This window comes from Meleagris gallopavo, chromosome 5 (assembly GCF_000146605.3).
Source record: "Meleagris gallopavo isolate NT-WF06-2002-E0010 breed Aviagen turkey brand Nicholas breeding stock chromosome 5, Turkey_5.1, whole genome shotgun sequence".
Taxonomy (NCBI): domain Eukaryota; kingdom Metazoa; phylum Chordata; class Aves; order Galliformes; family Phasianidae; genus Meleagris; species Meleagris gallopavo.
Window position 1 is genome coordinate 54,785,431 of NC_015015.2, and position 17,725 is coordinate 54,803,155.

The 17,725-nt window shown below is 40.3% G+C and overlaps 1 protein-coding gene across 1 annotated transcript in view; it reads left to right on the forward strand.

Annotated features, from left to right (window-relative positions):
• The window catches only part of EXOC5 (exocyst complex component 5), a 30,024-nt gene that overhangs the window by 3,404 nt on the left and 8,895 nt on the right, over positions 1–17,725 (forward strand). The window contains exons 2-14 of the mRNA XM_019616146.1: positions 4–12; positions 3,567–3,658; positions 7,400–7,547; positions 7,920–8,114; positions 11,628–11,692; positions 12,198–12,226; positions 12,398–12,507; positions 13,125–13,169; positions 13,270–13,410; positions 14,484–14,566; positions 15,026–15,235; positions 15,502–15,537; positions 16,362–16,509. Coding sequence (XP_019471691.1) covers positions 4–12; positions 3,567–3,658; positions 7,400–7,547; positions 7,920–8,114; positions 11,628–11,692; positions 12,198–12,226; positions 12,398–12,507; positions 13,125–13,169; positions 13,270–13,410; positions 14,484–14,566; positions 15,026–15,235; positions 15,502–15,537; positions 16,362–16,509 — 1,311 coding nt within the window. The remainder of the gene's footprint in view (positions 1–3; positions 13–3,566; positions 3,659–7,399; positions 7,548–7,919; positions 8,115–11,627; positions 11,693–12,197; positions 12,227–12,397; positions 12,508–13,124; positions 13,170–13,269; positions 13,411–14,483; positions 14,567–15,025; positions 15,236–15,501; positions 15,538–16,361; positions 16,510–17,725) is intronic.

Below are 17,725 nucleotides of genomic sequence, written 5' to 3' on the forward strand. Positions count from 1 at the left end.
GAGCTGTTCGAGGTGGGTGCTCGGGTTCCGTGCGGGGTGTCCGGGCCTCGGGATGGGAAACCCGGAACCGGGAGGACGAAGGGGAGGGTGTGGGAGCGAGGGGGGAGGAGGAAGTTTGGGTGATGGCGTGCGGGGCGGCAGCTCTCCTCGTCCTCCCCTGCACCGCTGTCAGCTGCGCCGTGGGCTGACGGCACTCTGCTCCTGAAGGTTGAGCGCTGAAACATGGAGGGAACTTTGCCCGGCGGCGTCGCGTCGCCCGAGTGCCTCTGAAACGGTGAGCACGCCCTTGGTCTGCCGCGGCATTGAGGCCCAAGAAGGCAGATATCTCGTCCGAGGCCACGCACGGGCAGGGCAGGGCGCTCAGCAGAAGCCTGGCCGTCCTTCTGGCCTGGACGTGCTGTGACCTGCGTGCCTGTTCCCATGGCTTGTGCATGGGGACGAGGTATTGCTGCCTGTTTGAGGCACTCAGGTGCCCATTGGGTGTGTTAACACTGGGACACGCTTTCCCAGCCTTCAGGATAGGCCTTCCTGTTTCATCACAGGGTCTGATGTCTTGTCTGAAGGCACTGTGCTCACTTGGATTTATGAATCAATGCCAACACGTGGATGTTGTGACTCATGTCTTTTTGCTTGCCTGGTTTTAAGAAACAGGGAGAATAATGCAACGTGACCTATGTAGGTGGGTGCCAGGATTAGTGTCCTCTCCGCACCTCCACCATAGACTCTTCTTGAGAGGTTTCATTCCTCAGCATGGCGATTATGTGGATGCTGAGTATGGGAGAACTGTGTGTAAAGAAAGCTGTGGTGTTCAAGGCCAGGTTGGATGGGGCCCTGAGCAGCCTGGGCTGGTATGAAATGTGGAGGTTGGTGGCCCTGCATGTGGCAGGAGGGTTGGAGATTCATGATCCTTGAGGTCCTGTCCAACCCTGGCCATTCTGTGATTCTGTAAGAACATGAAAACCTGTGCTTGTTATGGGAGTAACCCTCAGCTGTATCCTGAGATTAGTGTTAGATTTCAGTGTTTGCATGAAAGCATGTTTGAAAGTAATTTTCAATATAAATATGTGAAGTTGTATAGGAAGATCTGCTGAAAATTGATGCTACGTGCACTCATTCTACCCCGTGTAACTCAAAATATAATGATTATTTCTAGATTTTAATGTGGCTTGGTCCAGTTTAGTGTTCCTACAGGCCAGGTTATCACCCACTTCAGGTTTATCTCTTATGAAATCAGGAGTATTGGCAGAATGGATAGAATCGCGTTGATTCATCTTGAGCTGAAGCTGAGTTCAAAGCTGTGAAGAAATTGACTGTTGGGGCTCATCTGATAACAGGCAATGGACTTGCAAATGACATTTGTAGAAGCTGATTTTCAGCAGTTTCTTCAAGACTGGAAAGGAAAATTAAGATAGGAATTAGGCTATCGGATAGCTATAGGTGACCGTATTATCAAGATAGCATTAAAAGCATTCTACATTTCCTTAGGAGACCCAGCTTGCAGAAAAGCTCTGTAAAGTTGGTTTAAATAATAAAAAAGAATCATTATGCATGTGGGGCAATTATATTGTGTGAACATTTGAATGAATTATAGAGTTGTTGAATGGTTTGGGTTCGAAGGGACCTCAAAGATCACGAAGCTCCAACCCCCGCCACAGGCAGGACCACCAACCTCCACATTTCATACCAGCCCAAGCTGCCTAGGGCCCCATCCACCCTGTCCTTGAACACCTCCAGGGATGGACGTAGCACCCACAGCCTCTCTGGGCAGCTGTTCCAGCACCTCACCACTCTCTGTGTGTATCTGTGTCCATCTGTGTATATACAGGCACACAGAACACATCAGTAAGTAGTGCACCCTTTATATAGGTCTATTCCATAGGGTTGGCATTGGTGTCCTTGCAACTAGAGTGGTACTCCTGCTGGGTTATGGGATGTGCAGGGGAAAGGTTTTTATAGGAAGGAGAAGTGCTGAGAAGAGCCATAAGACAGCTATGAAGCTGGGGGGCTCCCCTGAAGAGGCTGCTGCTGTGTTGCTGCTCATTTCAGCTATAATTAAACTACCAAAAATGTTCCCAGTAACGTGGATGTTACAGGTGATGTAAAGAGAGAGTTTATACTTAGTATGAAAGCATTGTGTTGTAACCTCTGATGAAAAGGGTCCACATACATGTAGCTACATTGCATATTCCAACTTGAGATATGGTTTTATATCAGAACTGGGATGAAGAGATGAGTGATGTGTTGGGAAGTACATTTTCAATGCTGTTGCTTTTGAAGCTGAAGCAAATTGCCTGAGCAGAACACAGTTGCTGTAGTTAGTCTTGGGAAGAGGAGTCACCCAGTGAGCTGCTGAAACTTCTGCATAAGCCAGCAGGATTCAGCACGTTGCCAAGTATATTCAGAAAGCTTTTATATGGCTTTTGGATGTTGCTCTAGGCAGCCTGGTCTGGTGGTTGGCGACCCTGCACATAACAGGGGGGGTTGAAACTAGATGAGCATTGTGGTCCTTTTCAACCCAGGCCATTCTATGATTCTGTATTTTTGTTTAATAGCTGGGCTTGACTGGGTAGGGCACGATGTGTTTGGGGAGAAAGGCAGCTTCATTGCTGTGTGCAAGGACTGGCAGTGTTTGCTTTCCAGCCCTTGCTTTTGCACTCCTGGTTCTGCCTTGGGTCATGCTCCAGTTTTAGATCCATTGCATGTAATGGGAAAAGCTCCCTGTGAAGTCCTAGGGGCTGTGAGGATGCTTCATTAACCAGTCTAAGATGTGGCAGTGTTTGCACCAGTGCAGTGCTGCTAGATGACTGCTTATTCTAAAAGAATAAGTAATGCTTGGTAGTGTTGATTTATTTGTTTTGCTGTTTGTCAATTAAGGGATAGGTATCATTGCACTTTGTTTTGGATACTTCACTATTCAGCTGTGGAAGAAATGGTTGAGCTGATGTGTTTGATCAGCTAGAATATGAGCTCTTAGTTTTGTCATCTGGAAAATGTTAGGAGCAAAAATAATTAATTCTTCACCATTGTGCAGAATGTTTGTGGAAGATCCAGCAAATAGCATGGGGCAAACTTATGTAACCTTGTGCTTTTAACACCATGCACGCACTGTTATTCCTTTTTGGGAGAGTAAAAAGAATGAGTGTTGCCTGTTCTTAGGCTTCGTTTGTTTTTTCTCCCCTTTATCTGCTTTGTTTCTGCAGCTGCAGGTGGATGTCACATAGTGAGCAGCAGCATTCTGGCAGTGATCTGCCACAGGGCAGTGCTTTGGTTACTTTTGCTCATGGTTTAGCTGCAGAACGTGTCAGACACTCTGCAATGACAATCCATAAGCTCACTGGGAAATAAAGGCAGGTAATGCATGGCCTGTGAGAGAGGCAGTCTGGCAGGTAGTAGGCCAGGTGTTCAAACCCACCACGTTGAGGATGACATTCTTTATTAAATATATCAGCATAAGGGGTGCTCATTGTCAATGCTGTGGTTGCTCTTCATTGTAGTGAAGCTTTCAAAATGATGTGCCACATCTTAAGCAGCTGCTTACACTTAAAGAGTTTTTATTTCGTGTCTAGGAGCCTTTTGTGGCAGATGAATACATTGAACGGCTGGCATGGAGGACACCTGGAGGAGGTTCCAGAGGTGGAGAAGCTTTCGATCCAAAAAGGTAAAATAAAATAGTGTAATGGCCTCACTGGTTGCATCTCTAATTGTACTGCTTTATTACATACACAACAGAAAGCCTGTACATAGTGCTGGTGCATATCCAGTGAGATTTTCGTGTGGGAGAACAGACAGAGTTTGTGACCACGAGCCAATTATTCAGAATTGACAAGAGTGGGGAAAGTCACTTTCTAATTTAGGCTGTTTGAATAAAGGAGAATTGATGCTGTTGTTCTTTGTCAGTCATGAACGTTCCAAAGTACTGAAGTTTCTGGATTAAAGCATAATATTAGGCTTCTCTGTTAAGATCATTAAGCCAACTGAATGTTTCTTGCTAGATTAGCTCCCTAAAATGGCTTGTTTTAAGACCCAGCACTTACAGTGCTGTTGCAAATAAGTCACAAACTGGTAGGCTGGAAAGAGGGGCAGGAACGTGGCAATATTAACATAGCTTGTTTTGATCTGAGTGTGTGTGCTGTGGTTTGAACCAAATGAGCAGCTCAGTTCTTCTGGATGGAGGTGGACTTGAGCCCCTTTTCTTTGCACTTATCTGTGTGCTGTGATGGCTTATCTCGAGCCGACTATAGGCAAGTGATATCAGGATAAAACCCAGCTCACTAAAATATCTGGAAACTAAGCCAATGGAGAAGTCAGCATTTTCTAGCTGAGTTAGCATTTTGGAAGGACTGGAAGGCCCTGAAAGCAGAGCAAAGGGAAAATTTGGTGTCTGTGAGCTAGTGGTGAGGAGAAGAGGAGCAAGGGCAGGGTGCAGAGGAAATGGGGAAGGGGAAAACAGTGCAAAACCTTCTCTTGTTTGTAGCAAGGAGGGTGAAGTTTCTCAAGAGAGACAAGCCAAAGTTTAGAAGAGAGTTCTCTGTTACTGGCCCAGCACCGGGTGGTGCATTGATATCTTTGATGCATGAATTTATACAGCACCATTTTACATCTAAGCTTTTGTATTTTTGCACCTCTGGACCTCCCTGGAAGCAATCAAGGCCAGGCTGGATGGGGCTGTGAGCAACTTGCTCTTTAGAGATGTGTCCCTGCCTACAGCAGGGGGTTGGAACTGGATGGTCTTAAAGATCCCTTCCAACCCAAACCATTCTATGATCTTCATTTCAAATAGTGCTACACATTAGCTTTTTTACCAGTATTGGTATTTTTTCTAGAGATGCAATTAAATGTTCTAATTTCTCAAATGATTGTTACCTGTGAGATGAGCTTGATCTTATTCCTGTTATAATTATTGCAGTGCTTTTGAGCTCAACAGAAAGTTTAGTTTCCTCAGTGTTGATTTAGAGTTACGTTGGTGAATCGATCCACAGCGTGCAGTAGCTTAGTGACTTCTTACCCACACAATCTTATTTCTGTTTGAGGTTGTTTGTAGCTACCTAAGATAAAAATCCTGAGAAGTTTAGGATTACTAACTTCAGGGATGAGCTGTTACTCAAAATGGATTGAAAAGCTTCATTAACATGGATGAAGGGCGTTGGTTTTTAGCAGTCTGGCTCTTTGGAGGAGGATGGATGCTGAACTGTTAACACTGAACCAGAGGTCAGCATCCTATATAGAGGGATTTATTTATTTACATGCAAGATAAGCAGGAATAAGCCTGGAAATACACACCATTGCTTCCTCTAGCTGTTTCCCCACAGTTGTGCCTGGTACTTCACAGTAGTTAGTGATTGTTGCCCACACCAACTCCGATTAACCTCTCTCATCTATTCCTGTGGGTTTGCTCGTTTTAACTTCTGTGATGCACTCTCACATATATCAAGATGAGTGGAGGTCTCCCACAACAGTAAATAATTTTCTAGAGAGATCTTCCAGTGTAGGAGGAAAGGGAGGCAAAAGAAACAGAAACCTTTTGGCTGTATGGTTTTGGGTTTGTTTTTTTTCCTGTTTTTAGAAACTGATGCTTTCTTTTGCTTGTTTTGTAGAAAGGATGTTGAATTCTTTATTTCTGCTTTGAGAAAGATGCCAAGCAACTACCTCTTCTATTTAAGCATTCTTTCCTCTCTTGCCTTACTGAATGCTATTGCTGACTAAGTGCTGAACTGGCATAATACCTGTTGCAAAAACAAACCTATCCCAAACTGCACGGAACTGGCTTGTTAAAATGAACAGAAACAGCACTTCTTGATGCTTTTGTTTGAAACTATGCTTTCTGTGACTTCAAATCATCCAGGTTTTATTTTTGAAATACTTGTATCCCTCATAGTTTTCTCTGGAATCTAATGCAAGGTGCTTGCTTTTTGGGGTTCTGGCAAGCAGGGAATGGACGAAGGGAGTTGTAAGCATTTGTCACAGTCACGGTTTCTGTAATAAGTTGTCACTTTTTTCTAGGCTCTCTTGTAAAGATACCACTTGAAAGACTAATTAGTTTTTCAGAATTAGAATTACTAATTAGTTTCTTAGAGTAATACAGTGAGCAAAAAGGCACCAAACAGCAGGGTAAAAACCACTCATTCCAGCAGCAGAAATGAAAACGGAAAGTTCAGTTCCCTCCATGCAAGTATGAAAACCATATTAGTATCAATTATGAAATGCTCAGAGAAAGCCCTACGTGTTGGCTGAGAGAATAATAGCAGTTGTTATTGGGAAGGAGTCGTGTGAGGGGAAGACAATGCGTTCCACTTCTCCTTTCTCTTTGCTGAGAGTTCCTAGGTTGAGCGTGCCCCTTCTGTGCGTCAGCAGTAATGCACACTGAAAGAACATCAGCTTCACAAATAGCTTCTGAATAGGGTATGCTTGAAAATGCATGTTCCTCAGCACTCTAGAAGTGGCTCCCTGGAAAAGATTTGGGTTTCTTTTCGTCTTCTGCTTTGCCCTTAAATCCGGACAATGATATTTTTCAATCTTTGATATATTATTATTAAAATGAATTTTATGGCTGTGGAGGACCTGCACTGCGGTGACTGGTGTTTAGAAAAATATGAGCTGAAAAGACAGCTGAAGTGGGACAGCATGGCTAAAAACAAGAATGAGAGGGGAGCACATGGAGGGTGGAATGAGAGAGAAAATTTAAGAATGCATTCAAAGATCCTGTGATTGGAGAGAATAAAATGTCTGAAAGTACAGTCACAGTGATGGGAAATGACAGGGAAAAGAAAACTTAGTGGTATGCTACAGGAAGAAATGTTAGGAGAAGGAGTGTGGTTGTACCCAAAGCAACTTTACCAGACTATATGTATTTATTGCCTATTAATAGGACAGTGGCTTGCAAGTTTATCATAAAATCTGCAGTACAGTAGAAACTATTTCAGAAATAGAATGGCCTGGGTTGAAAAGGACCACAATGATCATCTGGTTTCAACCCCCCTGCTATATGCAGAATTGCCAACCACCAGACCAGGCTGCCCAGAGCCACATCCAGACTATTATACTATTATAGCCCTTCCACTGAAGGGATGTGGTTGCCTGAGCTTCCTTTGTCTTGATGAGATTTGTTTAAGGAAGATGGGGATATAGGGATTTTTGTGCTACTGAAAGAATCAGGCTCTTGAGCAATTGGTGTTTAACTGTTTCCCCTGCTCTCATGTAATATTTACTTGATCACATAGCTTTTATGTAGACATAGTTCTACGCAACTGGCATGGTGTAGTTTAAAATAAAATAGCATCTGTGATTTAGGCATGGTCATATCAGCATTGAAAGTGAGCTCTTGTTTAAGTTCTTTGCTCTTTACAAATCTACGCTATCTTTCAAACTAAAATCTGCCTCAATATCTTTTATTTTAAATCAGATTATTGGAAGAATTTGTGAATCACATCCAAGAATTACAGGTAATGGATGAGAGGATTCAAAGAAAGGTGGAGAAACTAGAACAGCAGTGCCAGAAAGAAGCCAAGGAATTTGCCAAGAAGGTACAAGAGCTGCAGAAGAGCAACCAGGTAAAATCGAAAGCATGTGGTTGGTACTAAGCTTTGCAGATTTAGAAGCATCGTGTGCTCCCATCAGTGTTTCTTGGTACAGCCTGCTTCTGTTCGAGGTAAAAATAGAAAACGTGATGGAAAGCAATTTCCCCTGTCAGAGGCTGCTTTATCTGCGTGTTCCAGTAATGAATGTTAGCAGTTCTTCACACTAGTTTAGTGGAACATACTAGACTTTGAGCAGTGGCGTGAGCTTAATTAATGGTTCCAAATAGTTGTGCAGCTCTGAGGTGGAAAAGCTGATGCCTGGATTCTGACTGATGTAAACGAAGTGCTTCCAAAAGTACAGGAGATGGAAATCTGAGCATTGTGCCCGTGTGTACGTTCTCCCAGGTTGCCTTCCAACATTTCCAAGAACTAGATGAGCACATCAGCTATGTAGCAACTAAGGTCTGTCACCTTGGCGACCAACTGGAGGGGGTAAACACGCCGCGGCAACGGGCTGTGGAGGCTCAGAAGCTGATGAAATACTTTAATGAGTTTCTGGATGGAGAGCTGAAGTCTGATGTTTTTACAAACTCTGAAAAGGTAAGAGCTGTCAGCGGGATGAAAGCAGTTCAAAGCAATAAGCAGTACTGCCCTAATTACAAGCTGCTACCATGACTTACCATGGTCAGACTTCAAACCAGTGAGTGACTGACTTGTTAAAGTTTCATTGTTCTGAAATGTAAATTAACAACACTAGGCTGCAGATTGCTGATAAAGCATTTGTATTCAGTGATGCTGAATGTGGCAATGTTGGCATTTTTCACTTTATGAAATTATCAGAGATTTGAGAAATGCTGGCGGGGGCAACTTTAGGGTACATACAATATCTGCCCTTTTTCTTTGAACCTTTTGCCTCAGATCCACCCTGTAACGCAGAACGCTTCTGAATGCAGCTTCTTTGTGAGACTTCACTCTGTTGGGTCAGTCCACTGGCCTTGGATACCTTTTTGTCACAGCATGCTTTTGGGCTTTGTGTAGTCCTGTGGCTATGTCTCCACCCTCTGAATTTAGAGGATCTAGGCAGGAAAACTTCAAAGAAACGTTAAAGCATTTTGTTTTCTTGTGCTTCAGAAGTGTGTTTGTGAAGCAAATAGAATCTGAGTGGTCTGGCTAATGGAAATAGATTGTAGGAATGGTATTCACATGTAAGCAAGAGGAGGCACATATCTTTCACAGTGCATAGTGAAATGTTATCAGCAAAGGTGGTTGATTTTTTTTTTATTTTTATTTTTGTGGGCTTTTGTTGTTGTTTTTGGTGTTGCTTTTGTCTGTCTTCCTCTAAGAACGTCCTGAATGACCATCATGCCTTGGATAGGTTGTGTGCAAGTGGTATGACCAGTCAAAAACTGCAGTATTGTACCAACAGAGAACTTGTTCTGCACATTCAGCATAAATATTTTTTCTTGAAATGCATCTCATAAATGACCTCACTGCTGAGCTGGAGGCATCTCTTAGGGAGTTGCAGAATAAGTAATTTCATATACTTGCATTTCCCAACAAGTCACCCATACAGTGGCATCTGCATTGTGCTCTGTGGATGTGTGATCACTGCCTGTTGATAGTTTGTCCTGCTCTGAGAGGGAGTGCAAAAAAACTTTTTCTGACATCCAAGGAAAACAGGAAGGTTCCAACATAACAACAGTTCTTCTGTGTATGACCTTTTTCAAGTTGTTTTTTTTTTTCCTAATAAAACATTCATTTTAAAATTATTTAAGAGAACTCAATCAATAATAAGTCATAAGGTAAAGCAAGTTCTTTTGTCTTCAGAAAAATCTCGTAAGGAAATTTAACTTGATTTTTGTAATATTTTCTGTTGGAGGCTCTGAAAAATCTGTGGTAGCTAAATATGATAAGCCTGGAAATTGTTAAACAAATTAATCTTGGTATGCCCTGAAGACACAGAGCAAATCTGGAAGAGGAAGGATGCAGGAAGGGCCTGGAGTCTGATGTCAGTCTGCAATTGAGGCGTGTGGGGACACACATTTAAATAGCAAGTAGAAATAGTGTTTATAAGGGAGCCTTCCTAGGTGTGAGGGATGATGTCTTAATACATCTTTGAACTAAAAGCATTTCTGAAGTATGCGATAGTAATAAACTTTCTGAAAGGTTAAACGTTAATATTTTGGCAGCATCCTCTGATTTTTGAGCTGATGTGGATTTCCATTGTGATTTCTTGTTCTGTGCCACCCCTTAAGAAAGTGTGGGCTTCTCTCTAAGCCATTAAGGGCAAGAGATACTGAGAAAGGGAGGCAAGGAGTTGCAGTGCAATTATTTCTGCAGGAATTCGTGTTTTTCTCGGCAGTGTCAGTTCTTATAATCTCTTGGGTTCTTACCATTTTTATTTTCTTTTCCTTACGTTGGAGATGTTTCCCACGTTACTTTGTCCTTGATGTACTGAGCAATTTCCAGCTTATCTCTGTGATGGCTTTTCTTTGCTGTCTTGTCCTAAGCTATCTGCTGTGTATCTTCATCCTCCAAGCCGTTACCATTTACCTGCCAGCTAACCAGACCCTTTTCTGCACTGAAGTGTCTTAAAGTGAGCAAATCAATTAAAAAATGATGTAGCAGCTCACTTATTTATCGTGCAACAGCATCGTTGTGTTCAGCATTCACTATTATTCTTACATCCTCTTCTGCATTAGTTCTGTACTCAGTATTGTTCCATTACAGCTTTCTGCTTCTTCATGCCAATTCTGTTAAAATTTTCTTTTGCTGCTTTGTCCACTTTTTCAGATGCATTATAGCCTTTAAGTTGTGTCTTACAGAATCAATATTTATTTTGACTTAATGGTTTACAGAAGCCCGATTCAATTAAAAATGAAATGTGTCTGGATTTAAGCAGAAACCATGGAGAATTGATTCGTCTTGGCTTCTGTTGTGCTTAAGAAAAGGCTGTGAATTCAATAAAAATCTTAGAAGTTAGTTAGCAGCTATTGTGTGAAAAGGAGACAGAAGATGTTGCATTTGTTTGCTGATGTTTTTTGTTTTTTTCTTTATTTACCTTTCTTCTGGGCTTTTTTTGGGGTGATGCTGGTGAATAAGTGCTGATATATAGGCTATCCTCATGACATCGGTACTGAGCAGAACTGTTAGTTAGCTTGAAGCAACCTTAATACCTAATAGAAATAACTGCTGTTTCATTGGATTTATTTGAGGAGCGTGGCTGCTTTTGATTTAAGAGGCTATTGTAAGCTGACAGTTCCAAACATAAGCTGCTCTTAATAAGCAGAATGACTACGCTTTATTAGAGCCTCTATTTCTGCTGCACAGCCAGCCTCGTGCAGTGACTGTGCTCTGTTTTCCTCCCTGTGCATCTTGTTCTGTTCTTGAGAAGTTTTAATCCCGAGCTGCTCATAAGTGGTGGCAGAATAGGATCTCAGTGCTTCTGTTCCTCTTGCTCTAGTTCTGTGTACATGACTAACAGGAGAAGCAAGATAAATTGCATGCTCTTCTTTATACTTTCTGTTATGTCTACTTGTATGAAGACTTTGCCTGGATGTAGTAGTTAGTTTTTCTTGCTCCCATCAAGGTTCCTTCCAGTCACTAAGACCAAATAGTAAAAGTCTTTACAGCTGTCTCATGGCCATGCTTTGGACCAGTCCATGCTATCTACCAAATAAATGACTTTTATCCTAATTCATCACAAAGTATCATGTTGCTGTTCATCCATCTATGTGTTATAGTTGTCTATTTTATTTCAATATGAAAGGGTGCAAACTTGAAACGTGATGGCTTTAGCCACGTTACTCAGGGGTGATCAAATCAGGAACTCTGGTTTGCAAGCCTTATTGGCCTGGTATGGTGATGAGCTTGAGGAGCTGTAGAGGTGTGCTCCAAGTGCTTCCATATAGCAGAAGAATTTTTATCATGTTCTGACCAATGTAATTTGTATATTAAATAATATCTTAAGCATCTTAAAATGCATTCTGAAGGAAAGTGATCTCCTACATGAGTATATCAACTAAAGCAATAGGAACTACGGTGTGAAAGCTGAACAATAGAGATGAAAGAACCTTCTTTAATAATTGGCTGTCATGTTTTTACTCATTACAGATTAAAGAGGCAGCTGATATTATTCAGAAACTGCATTTGATTGCTCAGGAACTGCCTTTTGACAGGTAAAATTCTACCTGAACATCTCTTTAAAAACAAAACGGAAAAAAAAAAATACCACAATAAAAACTTCACATGGCTGTAATTTTATACTGCTTTTTTTTTTTTTTCTTTTGGAAGGGGATTGGATGGACAGCAGGGGTGGAATGGGGTAGGAAGGGGCTGTATTTCACTCAATGATTCCTCTATCTTTTGATGTAGAGAGAAATAAGCACACCATGTATTCTTGAATTTGTGTTTACATCCTCATCTTGTAGGATCATCTTTACATACACATCCTAAACTGCTTAACAGACTTTTAATGGGATAATTTTGGTGTGCTGACTTAATACTAGATTTGGATTAGATGCTTGTAGGTTCTTATGGATATGAAGTATGTAACTTTTCTGTCGTCTCTGTGTTACATATATTCCTTTTTAAATAGATCATGAGTAACAGGCACTCTGGGATGTCTGATTTCTCTTGTGACGTGGATTTGAAATTAATCATGGTATTTTTTGATGTTAACAGGTTTTCTGAAGTAAAATCAAAGATAGCAAGTAAGTTATCTATCCAGTTCAATCCATATTCCCATATGTGCATCGTAAAAGCTGATTAAAGAAAAATGCAGTACTGTCAGTATTACCATTTTTGCCAGTGCTTGTATTACATAGCTTCATGGATTATTTTTTAATTTTTTTTTTAACCTTCTTTCCTCCGTTCCCTTCCAGGTAAGTACCATGACTTAGAGTGCCAGCTAATTCAGGAGTTTACCAGTGCACAGCGGAGAGGTGAAATATCCAGAATGAGAGAAGTAGCAGCTGTCCTGCTTCATTTTAAGGTAAAAATTAATTAAAAACAAACAAAGAAACAAACCCCAAACCAACAAAAATCCACCCGCTCATCTTTTAAGTGAAAATATTTGCACAGGCAAACAACCATAACTTGTATACCTTTTAAAAGTACTGAGATGTTCCATCTGAAATCAAGTGTAGGGGAATGAAGGAGGCAAATGTCATCCCTGGAGGCATTCAAGGCCAGGCTGGATGTGGCTCTGGGCAGCCTGGTCTGGTGGTTGGCAACCCTGCACACGGCAGGGTGTTGAAACTGGATGAGCATTGTGATCCCTTTCAACCCAGGCCGTTCTATTCCATGATTCTGTGGTAGGGAATCAGAGGCAGAGTCAACAGAGACCATTCTGAGGGAATTTTTCTTGAATGTGTATGAATTGTCATTTGTGCTTGAGGAGCATTAAAACCTATGATGTGTATCCATGGAGAGTTGTGATAAGTGAAGTTCTGCTAGGTTTGTGACAAGAATGGATTTGAAAAAGCCTATGCTTCAGGTGAATGCATTTCTTGTGTTAACTTCTTTGCAGGAGTTTTATTTCCTTAATTTTGTTCTATATTAAAAACATGGAGAGCCTGGTTTTAAGACTTCTTTTTCCTCCTTCCACAGGGCTATTCCCATTGTGTTGATGTGTACATAAAACAGTGTCAAGAGGTAATGCATTTTATGTTTTAAATGCATCTCTTTGGGTGTTGATTTCCTTAGTTCTATAAGTAGTTGTAAATATGTTGTGAAATTGTTTCCACAACCCTAGGGTGCATTCCTGAGGAATGATGTGTTTGAAGATGCAGCCATTCTCTGCCAGCGAGTGAATAAGCAAGTTGGAGAAGTCTTCAGCAATCCAGAGACTGTGCTAGCCAAACTCATCCAAAACATCTTTGAAATTAAACTTCAGGTATCACAAATATCAATATGTTAAAGTGATTGAGGAAGCTTTTCATCTGTATGTGCTAGAAGTAACAATTGCTCAGAATTTACAATATTCATAGTCTTGTATAAAGATGTAGGATCACACTTGATTACCATATAATGTTTCATACAGATAATCAGACCCATATCAAATAAAAATACCTGCACTGTGAATACAACCAGAAAGAAAAGATTCAAATTCAGTATGTAGAATTAAAAAAGGAATCAGTACATTCATTAGCTTGTTCATGAGATGGCATACGCATTTGATTTCTTCTGTATGCCATCTACCCAGAATATGTCAGAAAAATGAGTTTCACATTTAATTGAATATATTTAATCTGTTCATAGTTGGAATTGGGTTTCATGTGTGAGGTTAGTATTGAGTAATAATAATAATAAAGAACTTATGCTTGTAATATTTATATGAACGTAGAAACCTTAGTTGAAAACATTGTTACACATCCTGAAAGCATAGTCCCTTAAGTGTGTGAAGTCAACAACATGCCTATTCATTGCAAAGTGTAATTTCCCAGTCAGCGTTGTTCTCCTTATTATTGATATTATAGAGTAGGGACTGAGTTTGTATTTCACCCCTGAATTTGACCATCAGTTTTGACTTAGTATTTTATGGTAAACAGTATTTTTGGCCAAATAGTCAATTACAGGAAGACTCTAAGCTTGTATCTGCATTATGTATATATTATAGTAAGCAAATATACAACTACCTCTTTTTCTTACTGTCAACTGCAGACATGCCCTTAGGCCTCCAGTGGTTTGGTTTTTTAAGAGTGGAGATCTTGTGTTTGGTCTAGCATGTTTTCAAAGCAGTCTGTCTATTCTGTTTGCTTTATCTGCTGCTACTTTGTATTATTAAATCATTTTCTTCAAAACAAGGTATTTATCTGTAGTAAAGTCTGTTATATCAGAGACTTAACCCAAAGACTGTATGACTTGCATAAGGTGTGTGCTTTGAAGAAAACTATATATAACCTAACAAGTGAGGATAACCTGAGGTTTGATATCTATTCTTCTAACAGATATACCTAAATTTTACAGAGTTATGTGAAGGACCAGCTGGAAGAACACAGGAAATCGGATGCAGAACAGTATCTTAAGAATCTTTATGATCTGTATACAAGGTACATACATGTAGGTGATAAAATGATTGTTGTACATATCCTCTTGGAATGAAATGATTAAACATCATCAAGATGTAGGAAGACAGGACAAAAAAGTAAACTCCTCATAAAAATGGGAAAAACTTAATGTTTGTTAACCTTTCCAATGATTAGATTTCTTTAGAAACTTTAAATAGCTGTTATTATTTTGAATGGGAGGTATTTAGTATTGTGATCTTTGAGCGTGATTTTTTTTTTTTAGACTGGGCAAAAGCCAGTCCTCCCCTTGATGGCAATTGTGCTGTATGTAATCAAACGTGAATTATGCAAAGTTCTTTACTTAAGTATAAAGCTGCTGCTAGAAGTTCTAATCATGATCTGTATTCTGTTGTACTGTGTACTTTACAAGCATGTAATGCTGTAATTCATACAAATGCAACCTTTTCCTCCTCTCCCCTTCTTTGTTTCTTTTGCATAAAGAACTACTAATCTTTCAAGCAAATTGATGGAATTTAACTTGGGTACTGATAAGCAGACTTTCTTGTCTAAGCTTATCAAATCCATTTTCATTTCCTACTTGGAGAATTACATTGAGGTGGAAATTGGTTATTTGAAAAGTAGGAGCGCTATGATTCTGCAACGTTATTATGATTCCAAAAACCACCAGAAGAGGTCTATTGGCACTGGAGGGTAAGTTTCTTCTATGAAGTTTTCTACTTCTGAAGTGGAAGGGAGGTGGTGAAGGGAGAAATGTTGTATTTTCATGCTAGATGTACGGTGATCAACTGCAAAAGAGCAGACTTCTAAAGCGACCTACAACTTTTTATAATTTGCTGTCATTTTCTGTTAGCTTTCTCTAAAATCTTACTGCTCTTGATACATGTGAAGGGTGATGCATGGTATTTATATACTTGTGGAAAATGAAAAATACCAGTTAAACTTATGTTTCAACTTAGGATCCAGATCCACAAAAGGACTGAAGCAAAATTAAGGTACCGAACGCATGTGTATGTGTGTATCTAAAAGCATACATTTTTTTTCACCTGCCCAGGTCTTGTGGTCCCCTCCCAAGACCTAGGAAGGGGAAAAGACCATAGCAATGTCAGTGAAAAAGCTCTTAGTGAGCCCAGAAGATGCAATGGACTTAGAGAAAGGTAAAACAAGACTTCATTATCCTCAGGGTAGAGAAACTATAAAGTAGTAGGGAGACATGGGAAAGGAAGAAAGAAAAGTTGTGTGAGGAAAAGGTGATGAGGCTATATTGCACCTGGGTTCAGGCATGAAGAATGGTTTGAAGAGAACAACAACAATAGCAAAGTCCTGAAATGAAGAAAAACAAAGATTAAAAATTTAATTTTCTTGGGGAAAATTAAATTGATTGCAACGACTGGGTTGCTTTATGCATGGAAATGTGTTGGAGCATGCTTGACTAAGTCATGACTGAACAGATAGGGATGAGAATGAAAGGATTTGTGGGTGTGGATGAGAGAGGAAGACCTCAGTGTTTTGAAAGTAAAAAGTGACAACGTATGGAGGCTAAACTTTGTCCACAGAGCACACACCCCAGAAGGGGAACAGCTGTTCCCATGGTATGAACGTGCCATGGTAGGACACGGCTGACTGTGGGATCAGAGGTGGTTGTTTTGCATTTACTAGCAATTTTTTTAAGCTTGTAAGACCGTCTTAACGCTTGCATATCCTAAACCGTGTCTTGGGTTCTGTTTTTGTAAGTTAACAAGTGAAGTATTGTAAAGTATTGTTGAATGTGAGCTTCACGATGTCCACCCAGCGAAATCTTTGGGTGTCTCTGTTCTAGTATTCAAGACCTGAAGGAAAGGATAAGGCAACGTACAAACTTGCCACTGGGGCCGAGCATTGACACCCATGGAGAAACGTTTCTCTCACAAGAAGTGGTGGTGAACCTTTTGCAAGAAACCAAACAAGCTTTTGAGAGATGTCACAGGGTAAGTTCACTTCCTGCTGTCTCTGTTAGAGAGAAAATTTTGTGTATAAAATCAAATCTTGAGGTTCAGTTTGACAGATAGAAAGGAAGAACTTCAGTGTATTAAAAAACTCTTCTGTTTCTCACTGAGTCAGGGTCATATTAGGGATTTGGGGTTTTCTGTATAAATGTGGATTACTTTTATCTGTCTATTTTTAGAAGAAGCAGGTAGGGTTAAACCTACTTAGCTACATAGGTGGTTTCTTTTTTGTTATTTTATTTTTTCTTTTTAAATAAACCAGACCCAAGAACTGAGAAGAATTTAGTGCTTTCCTCCCCCTACAGAGTGGTGACTACACAGTTCTTTTGTATCAAGCGCCATTTCCTCAGTTGTCATAGAGTATCACCAATAAAGAACTGAGTGAAATCATCCTTAGTAGTTTACCTTGATAACTCTGTACTGTTCTTTAAAACCCTGTGCTAACCAGGAAGGTTTTCTTTCTAAGTAACTCACCTGTTTTATTGCCTGTAATTTACTGTTTGGTACTCAAGTGTAAGTGAAAACCTATGAAATTTAATTGGAGACTTCAGTGAATTTCTAGACAATACTTATTAGCTAAACACAGTTATTCCTAACAATAGTTTGATGCTTCTAATATTCTAAATTAGCATAATGTAGAAGAGGTTCTAACACCTTAGTTATTCAGAAGCTTTAATGCTCAACATTCTGAGATGGGGTAAGCATGTAATAAAATATACAGCACAGTATTACCTATACATGTATGGATGATCACATTCTTAGTGGTGGAAGTCAGTGAATGCAGGTAGATCATCTTTTCCTTTTTCTCAGTATGGTTGTTGCTAGGAAATCATTAAAATCATAGTACAAACTTCTTATTATGCATACTTCTGTTTTTTTTCCCCTCTGTTAGGGTCATGTTGTTTTTGTTCTAAAACCAATTGCATTGGTTTGGGTGATTTGATTGGTGTTGAATTGGGGAAAACTGGTTGAGTGCAAAATGGATCTTGTGAAATAAGGAGACTTTTAGAATTACAGGCACATTAAAAACCTCTGTGTCATCATGCTGCTAAGATTGTGTTTGTGATCAGAGCAATTTACTTTGCAAAGGAGAAGTTAAATAGTGGCCAATTCATGCCCCCCCCCATCCCTGGAGGTGTTCAAGGCCACATTGGGGCCCTGGGCAGCCTGGTCTGGTATGAAATGTGGAGGTTGGTGG